Source organism: Cucumis sativus, chromosome 3, assembly GCF_000004075.3.
Source record: "Cucumis sativus cultivar 9930 chromosome 3, Cucumber_9930_V3, whole genome shotgun sequence".
In the NCBI taxonomy this organism is placed as follows: Eukaryota; Viridiplantae; Streptophyta; class Magnoliopsida; order Cucurbitales; family Cucurbitaceae; genus Cucumis; species Cucumis sativus.
The window spans coordinates 39890586-39907860 of record NC_026657.2 but is presented as its reverse complement, the minus strand read 5'-3'; the positions used below and the strand labels follow the sequence as shown (position 1 = coordinate 39907860).

General features: G+C 30.5%; 1 protein-coding gene across 9 annotated transcripts; it reads left to right on the top strand.

Annotated features, from left to right (window-relative positions):
- Window positions 1-1330: 1330 nt before the first annotated feature.
- On the top strand, window positions 1331-10721 carry LOC101219544 (lysine-specific demethylase JMJ706). 9 transcript variants are annotated; one of them, XM_031883024.1, is made up of 12 exons: window positions 1331-1746; window positions 2543-2935; window positions 5354-5510; window positions 5586-5805; window positions 6125-6178; window positions 6267-6346; window positions 6451-6728; window positions 6967-7362; window positions 7845-8106; window positions 8368-8479; window positions 8635-8820; window positions 9972-10105. In XM_031883024.1, exons 2-11 carry the CDS (start codon window positions 2638-2640, stop codon window positions 8806-8808), a joined length of 2031 nt encoding a protein of 676 aa, XP_031738884.1. In that variant the 5' UTR covers window positions 1331-1746; window positions 2543-2637; the 3' UTR covers window positions 8809-8820; window positions 9972-10105. The 9 variants fall into 9 exon arrangements, with proteins under 9 accessions (XP_031738884.1, XP_031738882.1, XP_011652638.1 ...); XM_031883022.1 differs by having other exon boundaries at window positions 1336-1746; window positions 7845-8111; window positions 8373-8479; window positions 8635-8787; window positions 9972-10721; XM_011654336.2 differs by having other exon boundaries at window positions 1337-1746; window positions 2552-2935; window positions 8635-8787; window positions 9972-10721.
- Window positions 10722-17275: the final 6554 nt, after the last annotated feature.

Genomic DNA, 17275 nt, shown 5'->3' with positions numbered 1-17275 from the left:
AATCTCCTCTCAAAATGTCAATATATAATTGTGTCATGTCATATAGTTAACGTACTCAAAAAAAGCTTCATTTATTTGAATTTTATTTTCATTCGTGAACTCAATGTTTGACTTGAATGAAATCGCCATTGGTGGTTGACAAAACCATATGGATACGAGAGGATTTCCAACTAATTAATTAGAAAGAGAATTATTCATGTTCCAATTAAGGTATTATGTTCCACTTTGTCACATATCATTGATCAAAGTGGATTAATTCGTATAAACGGCTCTTGTTAAACACAAATTAAATTTTCAAAACTTGACTTGGTATATATTTGTATATAGTTTTCTCTACATACTTTGTTTTCAATCCCAACAACCCAATTAGAAAAATTAGAAACATAAGTTCACCTTATTGACAATATCATCTTTATTATCATAAAAACGACTTATAAGAGTGAAAGTTCTCCAAATTAAGCACACTTAACTTTGAAGTTCCTATAATCAAATCACTGAGAAGGAAAGTGCACCTTATTAGTATAAGTAGTAACTTTTAATCCTTTTTAACATTACTTTCATATCATCGTTTCATGTCCTCATGATCTCTTTCATTCACATGTGATACCGGTTCATTACCCCATGATCCATTTCATTCACATGTGATATTGGTTCATTATCAATGTCTTCTTCCTAAACTCATGTCGTTGCATCAACCTCTCACATTGTCCCATCTACCCTCCATAACTTCATATTATTATTTTTTTTAAAAAATTGCTATGGAAAAACGTTGAAAGGCTCACATTAATCATAAAAAAAAAATGGTTTTGAGAAAATGTAACTAAATAACACGAATGTTTTTTTTTTAAAAAAAATAAATGTAGTTATTGTGGACAATATATTATTTACTAGAAAATTCAAAGCTAACCTAATTCAAGCTAGACAAATAACTTTATTAATATTTAACTAGTCTACCACCAAATTTTAACAGCTACAACGATAATAGAACAATCAACTTAAATTTATACTTAATATAACTCAAGTTAAGCAAACCAACGCTCAAAGCAATATACTTTTTTACTTTAAACTCCACATACAAACTCGCTAGCCTAAAGTCTTACTATACAATTGAAAATATATTAATAACAATCAAAGACACCAATCGATATAATTCAATACAAAAAGTTACAAATATTACAAAGTTTGGAGGTGACTCGTGAATTGTATTAATAAGGTTTATTTCACAATGATTGAAGTCGAATTTGATACACTTCGGTAATGACTAAAATCAAATTAAGTGGGTTAAATTTGTAATTTACCTATATTTGTTTTTATAAAATAAGGAATCATCATCCTAACTTCTGTGCATTTCCGTCCGGTTAGGGAAGTTCGCTTTTTACTCCTTTTTCCCGCCGGAAAACCGCTTCAACCTCCGGACAACCTCTACTCTCTTCTCAACAATGCTCATCTTCCTCATTTCCCCTTCTCCTTTAGCTTGGATTGGTCGGAGAATGGCGTTCGATTTTCAAGTAGTTGGTCCAGTGACTCGGTTGTGTTGTTTGCTCTGTTCTTTGAGAATGTGGTCACTCTCCTGCTCGTGGAAGGCTTGATCCTTACTGTTCGTGGTCATAACTACGACCTAAGTTTATTTTTCTGGATTTTGGATTTTGTTCGTGGTTCTGTTCTTTCTTTTCTTCTCCGGTTGTTTGTTGTTCGGCGAAGTGATCATAGACGGAGACGTGTACGGAATGATTTCGGCATGAGATGGTACTATTTCGATTCTTTGTTTTTTCTGCGTTGGAGTTTTCTTGTAGCTTCACGATATTGTTATTCGCATCTTTTCAAGCTGATCATTCTGTATCATTACGTTCGCAGAGATGTCGTACGTTGTTTCGTTTTACCACAGTTTTAGAAAAGTGACAAACAATTTTTGTTCGCGTTCTTGCCTTCTATAATTTTTGCTTCTTCTATGCAGCTTTTGTACTGGAAAAAAGTCTGACTTTTTTGGAATCTAAGGATGAAATGGTTGAATGGATAAACTTTTTTCTTGCTGGAAATTTTATGAACTATTTGTCTTTATCTATCTATTCATTTAACCTTCAATTTTGTTTGTAGTTGTTTTTGTCCTCTTAAATTAGGACGCTGGACCTCGGCTTGAACTTTGAAGACCTTAATTGTATTTTAAAATAAATTATTTTGGTATTATATAGAGGTTGAACTATCGAATTTTAGCAATTCCTTATCGAACTGTCGTTTTAGTAATTATAATTCTATCTCGCGCTGTTCATTACTGAAGCATGTTGGCTTTGCTGATATAGTTTTAAATGAAGCTCGTGAATCAATTCGATTAAGTTGTTTCTTCTTCCCAATTTCATTATGTTCTTCTGTTAATTGGTCAAGAGTAAAAATAATGATAAAGGCAGTAATCTTTCATAACTGGAATTCTTCAAGCTCATGGTTCCCCAATAGCTTCTGTAGTTCGAATATCTTGTATAATTTCGAAACTGAAATTTAATCCATGACTACTTGTAGAATCATATTTGCTATCTCACCCTGATTATAGTATTCACAGGTGGGGAAGACGAATCTGAATGTTCTGGGAGTCCTAAAATGGCGTAGCGTTAGAGTCTCTTAAATGAAAAAGGATTCAATGAACGAATGAAATCTGAAACTGTTACTGTAAAAAATATGTTGGCGAGAAGCGGTGGAGATGCTTTGAGAGCTTCGGTATCACGTGGCATGAAATTTCATGATGATGTAGATTCATTTTCTCGGTCAAATGGTCCTTCTAATGGGAATAATGACTTTTCAAAGGGAGAAGTGGATAAGTTTCACTGCAGTGATTTAGAATGGATCAATAAGATTCCAGAATGTCCCGTGTATCAACCCTCAAAAGAGGAATTTGAGGATCCTCTGGTTTATTTGCAGAACATTGCTCCGGAAGCCTCAAGATATGGTCAGATACCCAATTTTCTTTTTTCTATTCTAATGTCATTCCGTGCAATGTCTTATTATTTTATTTTTAATGGATCATGAGAGTTTGTGAGTTTGAAATGACAGTGAATGTGGATAGTTTTGGTTCTGTCTGAGAACCATTGATAAAATTTGGGCTTGTTTCTCACCATTTCTTTACCATAGTTTTCATCTCTTTTACGTAAAGGGGTTTTTTATGTTTTGTTTCTCACATAGTTTTCATCTATTCTACGTAGAATAATTTCTTTACCATGAAGGGGTTTTTTATGGCTTGCGAGGTGCTTGTGGTTATTTGGGACATTTGGGACGAGAGAAATGATATGGTGTTTTGGGGTAGAGAGAGGAGGCATAGTGAGATTTGGTTCAATTTCAAAGAACTTTTGTAACTATTCCATAGGCAATGTTTTACATGGTTGGTCCCCTTTTTTTAATGGGGTGGTGTTTTTTGTATGCCCTTGTATTCTTTCATTTTTTCTTAATGAAAGTTGTTTTCATCTCAAAAAAATAAAAAATCTATTCTGTGTAAACATTTGCATCCTTTGACAAATTTTAAAAACAGTGTTTCTAAAAACTTGGCTTGAATTTTGAAAATGTAGACAATAAAACAAAGAAATCAATTAGTGGATATAGCATTTGTAATCTTATTTTTTTTAAAACCAAACCGAACGGCGAAACCGGCCTTAGTTTAGGCATTGCTGTTGTTTAGTATTTTCAGGTGTAGGGATCTCTTGTAGGTCGTAAAAACTGGATATCGGTAATATTTGATTGGGAATGCAGGCACTTGAAGTTAATGATAGATCATTACGATATTCCCTTTCCCAACTTTATAATTGCTACATACAAGAAGCTTATGTTTTTGGACTTGGGTCGACTCTAAATACCTCAAGGTTCACATGCTTACTCCTTCGAAATTTGGATATGTGGTATTGATGGTGGAATAGAGTTTGGTTTTAATGATCTTTGAGGTTTAAAAACATTATCTTTTCTTTTTGTTGGATCCTTTTTAGTCCCTATCATTCATTTAATATTTTTCCGATGGGTTGAACCATTCATTATTATCAATTTATTTTTTAACAAACGCTTCTCCAAGATTACAGACTAATCTCGAAGTTGTGATGTTAGACTGATTCACTTTAAATCCAATTACAGGTTTTATGAGGGATCGTTCTACGTGCATTGTTGTGTTTCTATTACACTTAGTACAAATTTTCACATCGTGCATTGTGTATAAACTTAATGTATCATATGCCAGATGACGAACATAGATTTTATTAAATTTTATTGAGTTTGTTAATGCACAATATAGATGGCCGTTGGCCATCAGAAATAAACTTTGGGCATCGATTGTTGAAAAACTTGTGATCATATGTGATTGTGTGGGATGAGTCTCATTGTCTTGAGTTTTCTCGTTTAGTTGAGTTATATACACGCGTATTCTTTGTGGGGCTTCTTTCTTAGCCCTTCTATATCTTCTGCAAGTTTTCCCATATCTTCTATATGAATCCAACTAAAGCTTTTCATAACTTTTATATTTTGCCGACTTTTTCTCTTATTCGCAAAATCAGAGCATAGTCCTCTCAAATTGTGTCCTTTAGATTTTAGACAACTGATTTTCAATATAAATTGACAATTTTTTTCTTTAGATTATTGAGAGTCCTTTATTAGTTTGATCCTCAACGATAACTTATCTTGTCAAGTAAAAGTTGGCCATTTAACAATTTCCAACGTATTCTTCTTGGGAGGGCCCTCTTGTCCCTTGCCCTTGGGTTGTTATATTTTGTTATATGAACACACGTTTCTTATAAAAAAAGCTATTGAAACTTAAATTGAAAGTGTCATGGAACCATGAAGGAAAAAAGGTTCTTTGCTGTTTATTTTCTGTTGATTTATAATATTATACAAAACAGTTAAAAATCATTTGGACAGTTGGAATTGAATACACTCGATATTCAATGGATTTTTCCATATTATCTCAGTTTTCTTTTCTATGTCAAATAAGAGCACCTTCTGTTTTTGGTAGGTAAATTACAGTAAGTGCGGTGAATATACAATAATAGCTTATGATTACTGATTGGTGTGGTTGTTTTGACTTGATGATTCATGATACAGTCACCTCTCCAATTTGGTAAATATTTGATCATTTTTCTTTTGCATTTTACCTAGAGTTCTTGAACCATGCTAGTGAGTATGATAATATCCATTCCGTGCTTTCTAAATCCCGAAACTCCTGTCATTTCATTTGAGTACTACTTTAATAATCAAGAGCTTGTAGATATACTAATCTTCTTTTAACAAGTAGGTGATTGTATAATTTCATTTTCAGTATCCCAAACAGGATAGTTTCTCTTTTTGTTTTTTGTTTCCGTTAATTGTTGCTTCTCTTTTACATTGGAACTCTCAGGCATGTGCAAGATAGTTTCTCCCTTTAGCGCTTCTGTCCCTGCTGGGATTGTTTTAATGAAGGAAAAAGTAGGGTTCAAATTCACAACCAGAGTTCAACCACTTCGTCTTGCTGAGTGGGACACAGATGATAGAATGACCTTCTATAAGAGTGGCAGGTGTGTTCCTTACATTGTAATTTTTTCTTGCCGTATTATCCCTCATATATTTTAAATTTTGATACGACTTTTCAGAAACTATACCTTCCGTGATTTTGAGAAAATGGCAAACAAGGTTTTTGAGCGTAGATATTGTAGTTCTGGGTGCCTTCCTGCCAAATACCTTGAGAAGGAATTTTGGCATGAAATTACTGGTGGGAAAACAAATACTGTAGAATATGCTTGTGACGTCGATGGTACAGCATTTTCATCTTCTCCGAATGATGAGCTTGGGAAAAGTAAATGGAATTTGAAGGTTTATTCATTTTTCTTCTTTTTGTTTTATTTTGTTCCTAAATTTTTTTTTACATAAGTTTGTGTGAAAGATGGTTGTCAGAATGTGGCTAACAGTTAACACGATATGCAATTGATGAAAATCAAAAGGTGATTGCATCTCATCTAGATTGTCTTTTATGGTTAATAAGTTGACTGAAACTAAGTAGATTCAAAATCATGGGTTCATACTATAGTCACCACCTATTTGATCAATTGCATGTCGTTTGTCACAATTTTGAAATATAAATATGAAACTCAGCTGTGAGATGAATTCTTATATATGCTAATCTTTTTTTCAGAAACTTTCATGGTTACCCAAGTCTGTCTTGCGTCTTTTAGAGATGGTGATTCCGGTAACAAGATTACTGATTCTTGAATATGATACTGTCAAAGTTGTTCCAATGCTTTAGTTTCTTACTTGACTTGCTTTGAATCTTTCAGGGAGTTACTGAGCCCATGCTATACATTGGAATGCTGTTTAGTATATTTGCCTGGCATGTGGAGGATCATTTCCTGTATAGGTCCGTTACCAAATAATCATGATTTCAACAATGAATATTATGCTGGGATGATAAACTATTTGCATTATTTCTTTATGGTTTACTTGCATTTTCATATATCGCAGTATTAATTATCACCACTGTGGAGCATCAAAAACTTGGTATTGTATTCCTGGTGATGCAGCTTTAAGATTTGAGAGTTTTGCTTTAGAGAATGTGTACAGAGATGATATCATGTCAGCAGGTGGTGAGGATGGAGCTTTTGGTATCCTTTCGGAAAAAACAACAATGTTTCCTCCAAATATTCTGCTGGAGCACGGTCTCCCTGTATACACGGCTGTTCAAAAACCTGGAGAGTTCATAATTACCTTTCCAAGAGCGTACCATGCTGGTTTTAGTCACGGTGAGACATTCTACTCATTATCCTGTATTTTTCTTGTACCTTATTCAACTATCTGCTTTGTTTCTTAGCTTAGATGCTCGGGTGTGGATACAACTTACAAGACATAGACATGACATGAGACGGACACAACAACACATCATTTTTTAGAATCTAGGATACAGACATAAAAACAAGTGTCTGTGGATCATAGTTTCTTAGTTCGTGAAGTAAATCTTTCTTTTTCTCATCAAATCTGTAGGCTTCAATTGTGGTGAAGCTGTGAACTTTGCCGTTAGCAGTTGGTTTCCTTTGGGTGCACTGGCTAGCCAGCGTTATGCCCTTCTCAATAGAGTTCCCTTACTTCCTTACGAAGAACTTCTGTGTAAAGAAGCAATGCTCCTCTACACGAGTTTAGAACTTGAAGATTCCGATCATTCATCCATGGACTCGGTCTCTCACCATTTCCTCAAGATATCTTTTGTGAGTTTGATTCGCTTCCACCATTGTGCTCGATGGTTACTCGTTAAATCTAGAGTGTGTAGGCGTATTTCCACAAGGTCCCTTGGCACGATCCTCTGCAGTTTATGCAAACGCGACTGCTACATTGGGTATGTCAACTGCAGCTGTTATGAGCATCCTGCGTGCCTTCACCATGGTATACTTCCTCGTCCTCATGTTTCTATTGATAAATATGTTTGAGTTCCTACCTAAAAATAAATAAAACATAGTACATGTATATATGTTTGACTTATTATTTTCCAAGTCTTCTGAATGATGTATGTTTATATTGGGTCGTGGACTATCTTGATTCTTGGAGTATAGAGGGAATGCGGCCCAAAACTGACAGAATAGATTAGCAAGGCAAAGTAAATCTTTCTTTCATTTATTGTCTGCAATATCTTGCAACGTCTCTTTTTGAAAGGATTATTTCATTAATTTATTGAGAAGTATCACTTGGAAATGTTTGTATCTATCTATTAGTCATCATTATGAAACTGCTGACTACAGCCTGCCACTAGAAAATTAAAAAAAAAAAGGGAGAAAAAAAAACGAAAAACAAACAAATTGAGTTGATTAAATGATATTAATATTCATTGTTCTGTTTTAATTCCAATGTTACCTTGATTGCCCGCCCAGATTTTGATTCTATTAACTTTTCATGTGGGAGAAATTATACACTGGTTTTGCGGGAGGACACTTCAGAAATGGAAACTGCAGCCAGGAAGTTTGAAAAGGAAGGAGGAGTTTTGGAGGAAATGCTTGAGCAAACCAAAAGTAATCGGGACTTGTATTCTTATCCACTCTCAAATTTGTTTCAGAAAGCGGAAGAAAAGGGTTACAGTGCTTACTGTCCACTGACATTTCAGTTGAACCCCGGGCTCGATGAAGTTGATCATAGTTATTATTGAAAAGAGAGACAACGAGTTCACACCAATTTACGTGGAAACCCGAGTACCGGGAGAAAAACCACGATTGTTTGTGTTGTTATTATTTTCTAATGAATAAAGCAATAGGTACAAGGGAGAATAAATAGAGTACACAATGGAATAAAAAAGGAAAAGATTTAGGAAAATAAGGAATACATTCCCATAATCTTTCCATAATTATTCTAGGATTCTAACAAGGAAAAAGCCTAGAAAAAAGGAAAGAATTCCAACAGTTATTCACAAGAGAAAGATAGTTTTTCAACTAAGCAAGCTTTGACAAGTGGTGCCGCTGATATATTTAGAACTGAAATGTCCAAGGCTTCATGTTGTCCAAAGCCAAACAATGTGAGATTTGTTTTTCCTTGTAATCTTCTTGTCTTTTCTACCTCAATATTAATGAGATTGTCTCCAAAACATTGTGGATTGGCAAAAGGTTGGCTTTCTGATTTAACTGAAATCTCACTGTGTGTTATACATGTGAATAATTTCCTTCCCTGCAGTCGGAGAAGAACTGCTCAGGATCAGATATTCAACCTCCTGGGGATCAAAATGATGATGATTCGGACACAGAGATCTTTTGGGTTAAGCGTCGATCATTGAGGGTGAAAAAGAACATCCTGAATGATAATAGAATAAAGAAGCCTTCTCAACAGGTACTATGGATGTATGGATAGAGTTATATTCAAGTAAGCTCTAAGATTTTTTTTTCTTAATTTTTCCTTGAAATCTTGAATTGCCATGACTATAGAACCCACATATACTAAACTATAAATGATAACGAAAATTCAAAATTTGGAAAGGATCAACAACTTTCATTAAGAAAATGACATAGTACAAAAACAAAGAAAAAAAACAAGCCCACCTAAACATCCCTTAAAGGGGAAGGGATTTCAACTAAAGTAAAATGTGACCAAGAGATTCTAATAGAAAAACCAGATAGATAACTGTTCGAAGTACTTGGACCCTCCCAATCTTGAGTTCATTCTAATTCACTCACCAAATATTCCCCATCTTCTTCCTTCCCTACTCACTGTCTCTACCAAACCTTCCTAACAATCTACTTAATTAAAATTAATGTAAATATTTTTATAAATTTAAGTAGAAAGATATTTTGGTTCAAGTTCTACTTTGATCCTTGTCTCTCTTGGCTTTCGTTTATTTTGGTACATGTATTTTCACAATGTCCATTTTGCATTCATTCTCTCAAACTAGTAACTTGTTTAATGAGTATGTTATTCTATCTAAAGATACTTAGATGTATTTGGCTTTTCCAGTACTTAATTTTGAAACATTTTCAAAATCTATCTTAAAAAGTGTTTTTCTTTTGTCAATCCAAACAGGCCTTCATTGGTAAAGATTCTTTTAGTTATTAACTTTATTAAACAGTCGCAGTTGGGTTTTTTCGATGCAGCATCCTGTATTTTGGTGTAAAAAATATCAATTTTACTTCTATTTAAACTTCTAGGAATGGTTGTACTTCATCAAGGAGCCTACGATGAATTTTGACATGAATACACGATCCCAGAACAGTAAAATGGACTAAACGCTACCTATAATCTGTTAAAATGATTGCCTTATTCCTGTATACAACGAAAGTGTCTTATCTTGAATTTCCCATGCATTTCAGATATAGATTCAACTGAAATCCTCTAGTCGTTGTTTCACTCTCTTTCATGTTTCCGCTAATGAAGCAATATTCACTCAACTTTTGATCAAATTTATATACATAGCTTGTACATTATTAACAACAATTTACCGAAAAATTTTCTTGAGCCTGCTGAATATTTGAGGTCCTCATTATTCTGGGTGATATCAGATATTTCTTTCTTTCTATCAGGGTCTCAAAAGGCTGAAAAAACTCCATCAACATACTGGGTATGGCCAATTAATGTCATCAGTTTGTTGTAAAGCTGACAAGTCAAGTTCCAAAGTGTTTCCTACTAGTAAAGATGATATCTTTGTAGATAGATCTACGAAAACAACCATTCCCATCTCTATAAAGTTAAAGAGATTCAGCATTGAGGAAGCAAAGAGCAGACAACAAATTGAGCGCCACAGGAAAGAAGTGTTCTGGCATGAACAGGGAAAGGCCTCACCAAACCAACCTCTCCCTTCTGCTGAGTGTGGGCCAAAGCGCCTTAAAATCAGAGGTCCATCATCATACCTGGGGTCTCAAAGGTAGTGTCCAGCTATCAGGTTAGTAATTGATCCGCCCCGGACCGGACTTTTTTACGCATTATTTTACTAGCATAGTTCTTTCTGATGGGGTTCTAACGAAAAGAAAAGAATGAAATATAGTTCGCTCTTGGAGAGTTGAATGTGTATAATAATAATTACTCCTTCAGGTGTCATATATAGTTAGATTATTTCTTAAGGTCCTCAAACTGAGGTATTTTTCGGCCTTCGGCTGGAGAACCTTCCTGCAAGGGTGATGATATTAGGAGATTGTGGATAATTGATAAATGTAGTTAGTAAGTTGATAGTAATGTTGTAAATATTATGGCCAAATTTTATGATGATAAACAGGTACATACCCTCTTTTACATTGAATAAAATTGGTTCTATGATTCTCATACTTTAAAATGAAGAGAAATGCCTTCTTGTGTTTCCATCAAATCCTTGGCTATGGATATGGCAAATCAAGTTGGTATTGCTGAGTTCTAGTGTGTTTTGTTTAGTCTTACTCTTCCTTTTTTTAATATTTCAAATCTTTAATTTTACAAATTTTTTATGATTATTTGGTTTTTAGATTTATTTCTTTTGTTATTAACTTTCTATGGCCCCAAATTTTGAAAAAGAAAAAAAAAAAGTATTTTGAAAACAATCAAAATTTTCAAAAATGAATTTGTTGCAAAACTGAAAGTAGATATCCTTTGTTAACTAATATATATTGTAATAAAGCACTTAAAAGTGCAATTACAATACAAAATTCCAAGATGAAAAATGAACATTTTAACCAATCTTCTATATCTCAATGGCAAAGATAAGAGATAAAAGTATGGACTTTTGAGATAATAATTATGTCTAAACTACATAACTAATAATTCTTGTTTATTCCTTATTTTCTTGTCAACTCAGGCAATGAGTTGGGCCTTAGCTATTTAATATGGCTACAAAGAGGCAAATCAGTACCAATTATGAGCCCACCTCTATTCATAATACAACCTTCTTTAAACCAATTTCACCATGGGGTTTTATTTCTCTCTCCATAAAGAACCTAATTTATTCACCATATTAAAGCAAAATTATCAAAATGACTACCCTAACAATATGTTCTATAGTTATTAGCCACCTTTTATAACCATTTGGTTTTAGAAAATTATGTCTATATACATCACTTTTATCTATAAATTTCTCACCCTCCTATCTACTTTTTACTCGTATTTTCAAAAGTAAAATCAAAATTTGAAAGCAAAAAAAGGAATGTTGTTTTAAAAGCTTGTTTTTGTCTTCAAAATTTTGGTTAAAATCTCAACTCTTGCACTTGAAAATGACAAGCAAAGTAAGAAATTGATTTAATTTTTAAAAACAAAAACAAAAAATGAAAGGTTTACCAAAGGTTGAATTCCTAAATAAAATGAATGTACACTTGAAAAGGAATAAATCTAAAACATTTTTCTTTCTATTAATAAAGGATAATTTATATGTACATTTTCTTTGCTTCTCAATTACAACAAAGGACATGAACATAGAATTATTCACTAATTATGTCAAAATCAAATGGCAAAGACCACCAAATTGCTCCACAAAACGTCATATTCCTATTTTGTGGGACATCTTTGCCTCTCTTATGTCAAACATATATTACATTCTTCTTCCTTCATTAAAAATTCATAATTCATAATTCATAAATAAACAAATTTAAAAAAAAAAAAAGGCTTTAAATTTGTGGGTCCTGCCCTCCTTTATAATCATTTCTACCTTTATTATTTGAAGAGAATATTATGTGTTGAATGGAAGAAAAAGTTTTAAGACCAGAAATTGAGATATTGGAAATGGAACAAAGCAAAAAAGAAAAAAAAAAAAAAAAAGAGTAAATGGTTTCTTGTAAAAAATCTTGCTTTTTTCTTTTTCTTTCAATTGCTTTATAAGACACTTCCCAAATTATTAACCTTCTCTTTGTTAGCTTTTCAAAAGATTCATTATGTTTCATCTTTTTGTTATTTACTTTTAGTCTATGCTATTGGCACTTTCTTTTTTCTTTTCTTTTCTTTTCTTCTTTTCAAATTTATTTATGCCAATCCCATAAAATATTCATAAAATCTTTCAGATTTATATTCCACAATATCCATCTTAATTAATACATAACTTAAGCCATAGATTTTCATTCCAAGTCACACTAATATCATATCACTAACTCCTAAATATGGTATTCATTATTTACACCTATCTAGTAATTTAGATATTGACATTAATATCGAATCTACATTTTCATTTTATCGTAAAATATTTAAGGTAGAATGAAAGTATCCATAATAATATTTGAATTATCAAATCTGTAATTATCATTTGATTCAATGAAATTGCTCTTCTTCTTCTGCAAAAAGAATTTTGTATTGTAGATACCCTAAAAGAGATAACATGGCTTAATTAATGCAACTATATATATATATATGGAAGAACTTTTACATTTGTTTTCTCTTCTATAATTAATAGTTAAAATTGCTAACCATAGTGTAGCAACTTTCTTTAAAAAAATTGTCCAAATTTGATCTTTTTCCTTCTTTTTTCTTTTCTACCCACCATTTTTCTTACTCTCAATTTTTACCTTTTAGAAAGAAAAAAAAGTACAATAATAAATCAATATTGAATATTGTTTCTCTTTTGAGTTCATAATTATTATTATGTTCCCATCATCAATGATACCATTAAAAATATAAACTTTACTGCCATAAAAGTTTATTGTCATTTTCAACCCTAAACCCATTTTGTAAATAATATTTTTGTAAAAAAGAAGTTTCTTTTTCTTAAATAAAGAAGATTAAGCAAATTATTTATTTATTTGAGGTCCAAGAAAAGAACAAAGAGATATAATCCAAAAGGGATAAAAAAAAGTTATTTTATTTTTAGTACCAATTCCATTTCTTAATTCTCTTCCAAATAAGAATCATACAACCAAATCAATCATAGTTTGTCTCTTAAAGTTTGATTTTTATATATATACATATTATAGATTATTGTCATAAAATGTCATGTACTATCATTCCCATTATGGATTAAATTTCAATTAATTTTTAATTTTAAGTGAAAAAAAGACTAAATTAACTTTAATATTGTGTGGTTTAGGATTATTTTAGGTTTGTGATTTGATCCAAAGTAGAACAATCTCCATCCAATTGTCCGACAATTTAAAATGTAGAATTCAATCAAAAAAATTTCTAGATTTTTTTGGTATTTTTTTCCCTAATGTGATAACAATCTTTTGATGTGACATAAAAATAGGAAGAAAAGGTTTTTCAAGCATTTAGATTTTTAATATTCTTTTTTTTTTTTAACTTTGATTTGATTTCTGGGAGGACATTCAAATTTAATTTTACTTTTAGGAAATCAACAAATATACATTCTCATGAACAATATTATACGTGTCCATATCTATATGTAAATAATAATTATACTGTCAATTAATTCATCTCATATCTTATTTGGTTTAATTATGAAAAATATTCATCAACTTTGTCATTTGTTTAAAGAAATACCTTAATTATATATATTTTTTAAAAGTTACAATATCATCAAACTAAAACTCGAAGTTGAAACGATGTGGTAGAGATTTAAAGGAGTTTAGTGATTTGAACTTTTGTTTCTAAGTCATTGCACCACTATTTCAAGTCTGTCCAAATTAATTTTAGAAACTATTGATGAAAGATTAAGAATAATATTACAACTTTGAAAAGAAGAAGAGCGGGAAAAATTCAAAGGTACATGCTTTTGTAATTTAATTCTACGTATTATGAGAAGTTAATAGGGTCACTTAATAAATTAACAAAAATAATTAATTTAAACTAAACCAATAATCATCTTAATAAATTTTATTGTCAACATCATTTGTTTGTTTTGGAGGACAAGAGGGCTCGGGTTTAAATCCTTTGATCTCATGTTGTACTTAAAAAATATTTTAAAAACAATTTTTCTTCTAATTATAGTTTGTAGATAAAAATTGTTAAATTAAGATATTGTTTTTCTTAAAACAAATGACCTTACAATTTTCAATTTTAACTCTTAATTAATTATAATTTATCGAAAACTACCAACCAAATATGAACTTTGAAGAACAACTTAATTTTGATTTAACATAAAATAAATCTAAGACAAACCTTTTGAAATAATTCAATAACCAAAAAAAGAAAAAAAGAAAGAAAGAAAGAAAGAAAGAAAGAAAGAAAGAAAGAAAAAGGAAGAAAGGACACGTGTGTAATATCAAACGACCCACTCGATATTATTTGTCAACTTTGGTGTGTTTCGAATGATAGTTGGATTTGTGATTTTAAAAAAAAAGTAATTTAGGTAAAACTAATTTTGTAAAATTGATTTGTAATCCATCAAATTTATATTTAATTTCTATCATCAATTGACATTGTTTTTTATACAATACAGATCTATGCTTGAAATGTAGTAAGTCTTTGAAATTTTGCATCGAATATCTGACGAGGATTTTGTTGATATATGTATATATATGATGCTTGAGACTGGACTAACGTTTTATTCTAACTATCCTAATAATTTGGATTCTAAAAAAAAAAACCAATTGCTTCACCCAAATATTTATTATTTGTTATTGAGCAACCAATCGTCATTTCTTTACGTAAGTGAAGATGCCCTACACATTCAACATAAATAAGATATCATCCACATACAACACTATAGAAAAGGTAAAGAAATTTGATTGCAATATCAAATCTTAACCTTCCAAAATTTGGATGTCTATTTCAATCCATAAATGAACCAATTAAGATTACTCTTAACCATGTTCTAGAATATAATCCCTTTGGTTGATTCATATATAATGATTTCATAAAAATTATCATTAAAAAAAAAAAAAAAGCAAACTTGACGTCTATTGAATTACTCGATAAACATGACAATGTGTGAAAAAGTTTCATTTTAATTTACTCTCTCTACTCGAATATATTACCCTTTCCCCGAGCATACCCTTCGAATGAAAAAGACAATAAATACCTTTTCAATTCCAAGAGTATTTGACAGTTAGTTTGATTTGGTTTTTAACCTAAATTGAGACCAAAGGAAGAAATAAAATATTAAAAAAGAAATATAACTTATTGTTTTCAAAAAAGAAAAAAAAAGTAGATAAATAAAAAAAAATGACAAAAACCACCAACTATATATAATTAATCGACTATCAAAACTAATAGAATTAATTAAAATTAAATTAGCTCTAATTAATTAATTAATTAAACATGTAAGCATTGAAATTAATTAAATAGACTTTAATTCATTTATTTTTCAATTCAATTCACATAATTATTTACATTAAAAAGTTTAGACTTTTAAAGGCGTGTGTTTTGTAGAATCTCTCTCGTTATCAAATAACGTAGACGTAAACATATTTTTCATATAATGATTTTATGAATATAGAGAATTAGATATAAGCGTGTTGGTTTGTGAAAGCATTTAATTCACACATGAATATAAACAAATTAGAGAGTATATATAACAAGATAGGTTTCATAATTCCAACATCCAACCACTAATATTGAAAGAGAATAAGAAAATTCAAATATCATATTCTTCACATAAATTAATGTCAAAGATTGCATAGTAAATGGAAACATGTAGACCCATTTGTGCATTTATTATAAATACTAACTTATCCATCTGAATTATTGTCTTTTTATTTATTTATTTTTTTAAGTTTTAAAAAGAAATGAAAATTTTAAATTGTTTTTTTCTTCTTTTCTTTAATTAAAGTCGAATTTTTTGAAATTCCAATATAGTTAAGTCAATCACGTGATGACAATTGGTGAATTGTCTTCCTAAAGTCTAAATAGTAATTAATATGAGATTAGCTAAAATAATATATTCTCTCTTTTAATAATAAATTTTAGGTAAAAATACTATTTGTTTATTCCGTTCTCACTCACATGCATTTTAAGAAAAATCTTTAAAATATTATCCAATGTAAAATTTCTTCAAGCTAAGCTTTAGGAAATTGATAGTAACTTTCAAATTATTTGAATTCAACATTTAATATCTCCAACATTCCTCTCTACATCTTCTCTAATTCGACAATGTTATTCTTACTCGTCTTGAAATTAGTTTTCACATACATCCTAAAAAATTAGTTTTCAGAAAGTCACTTAGCATATAATTGCTTCAAGCAAAAGAACGCATAACTTTAGAGCTTCGAAGGATTGAACCACTTATAAGGAACTTAAAAAAAAAAATTAAGTCCTTTCATAACCATTTCTTTTATATATTCAAGATCTTTATCACATCTAATGTGATTTCTATTCACTCATGCTCATTTACCAACTCCAAACTATATTATAGAGATTGAATTTAAGATTTGTTTAAAGTACAAACATTAGAATTGAAGTACTTAAACTAATTTATAAGTGCACGTAACAAAATAATATTCTAAGTTACATTTTAATTAATCTTGCTTAATTAGTAGGATTATAATTTACCCTTCACGTGAGAATTAATTTATGGTATATACATATATTAAGGTCAAACACTGTTTTTGCTGACATAAATAATAACATATCATTGTATATAACATCTAATTTTAGTCCTAGATATAAAATTTTCATTATTTATGTATTAATTTTTATAAGGTTAAATTACCATTTTCTAGTTTATATTCATATTTATTGTTCCTTAAAGCTCTAAAAGCATCTAAACAAATCTCTAAATTTTTGTGTTCATAAATATAATTTAAATTAGACATAAATTTGAAAAGTTGAAAATATACCTTTAGAAATCAATACAAATTTAAAATTCTAAGAATTAAATTTTATAATTTGACTTTTTTATATTGTAAATATTATAATTGAAAGTGATTCACATTGAATTTTACTTTGTTAGTGATTATGAATAGTACTTTGTTTTTTTTAGTGATATGAGTCAAACAAATGCTTAATGTTAAGAAATAATCTGTGTTGATTTTTAATTCACGAGAGA

Coding starts and splice junctions, on each gene's coding strand:
- LOC101219544 (XM_031883022.1), top strand. CDS start 2,638: ATGAAATCTGAAACTGTTACTGTAAAAAATATGTTGGCGAGAAGCGGT. Junction 5,511..5,585: donor ACCTTCTATAAGAGTGGCAG/GTGTGTTCCTTA, acceptor ACGACTTTTCAG/AAACTATACCTTCCGTGATT. Junction 6,347..6,450: donor GAGGATCATTTCCTGTATAG/GTCCGTTACCAA, acceptor CATATATCGCAG/TATTAATTATCACCACTGTG.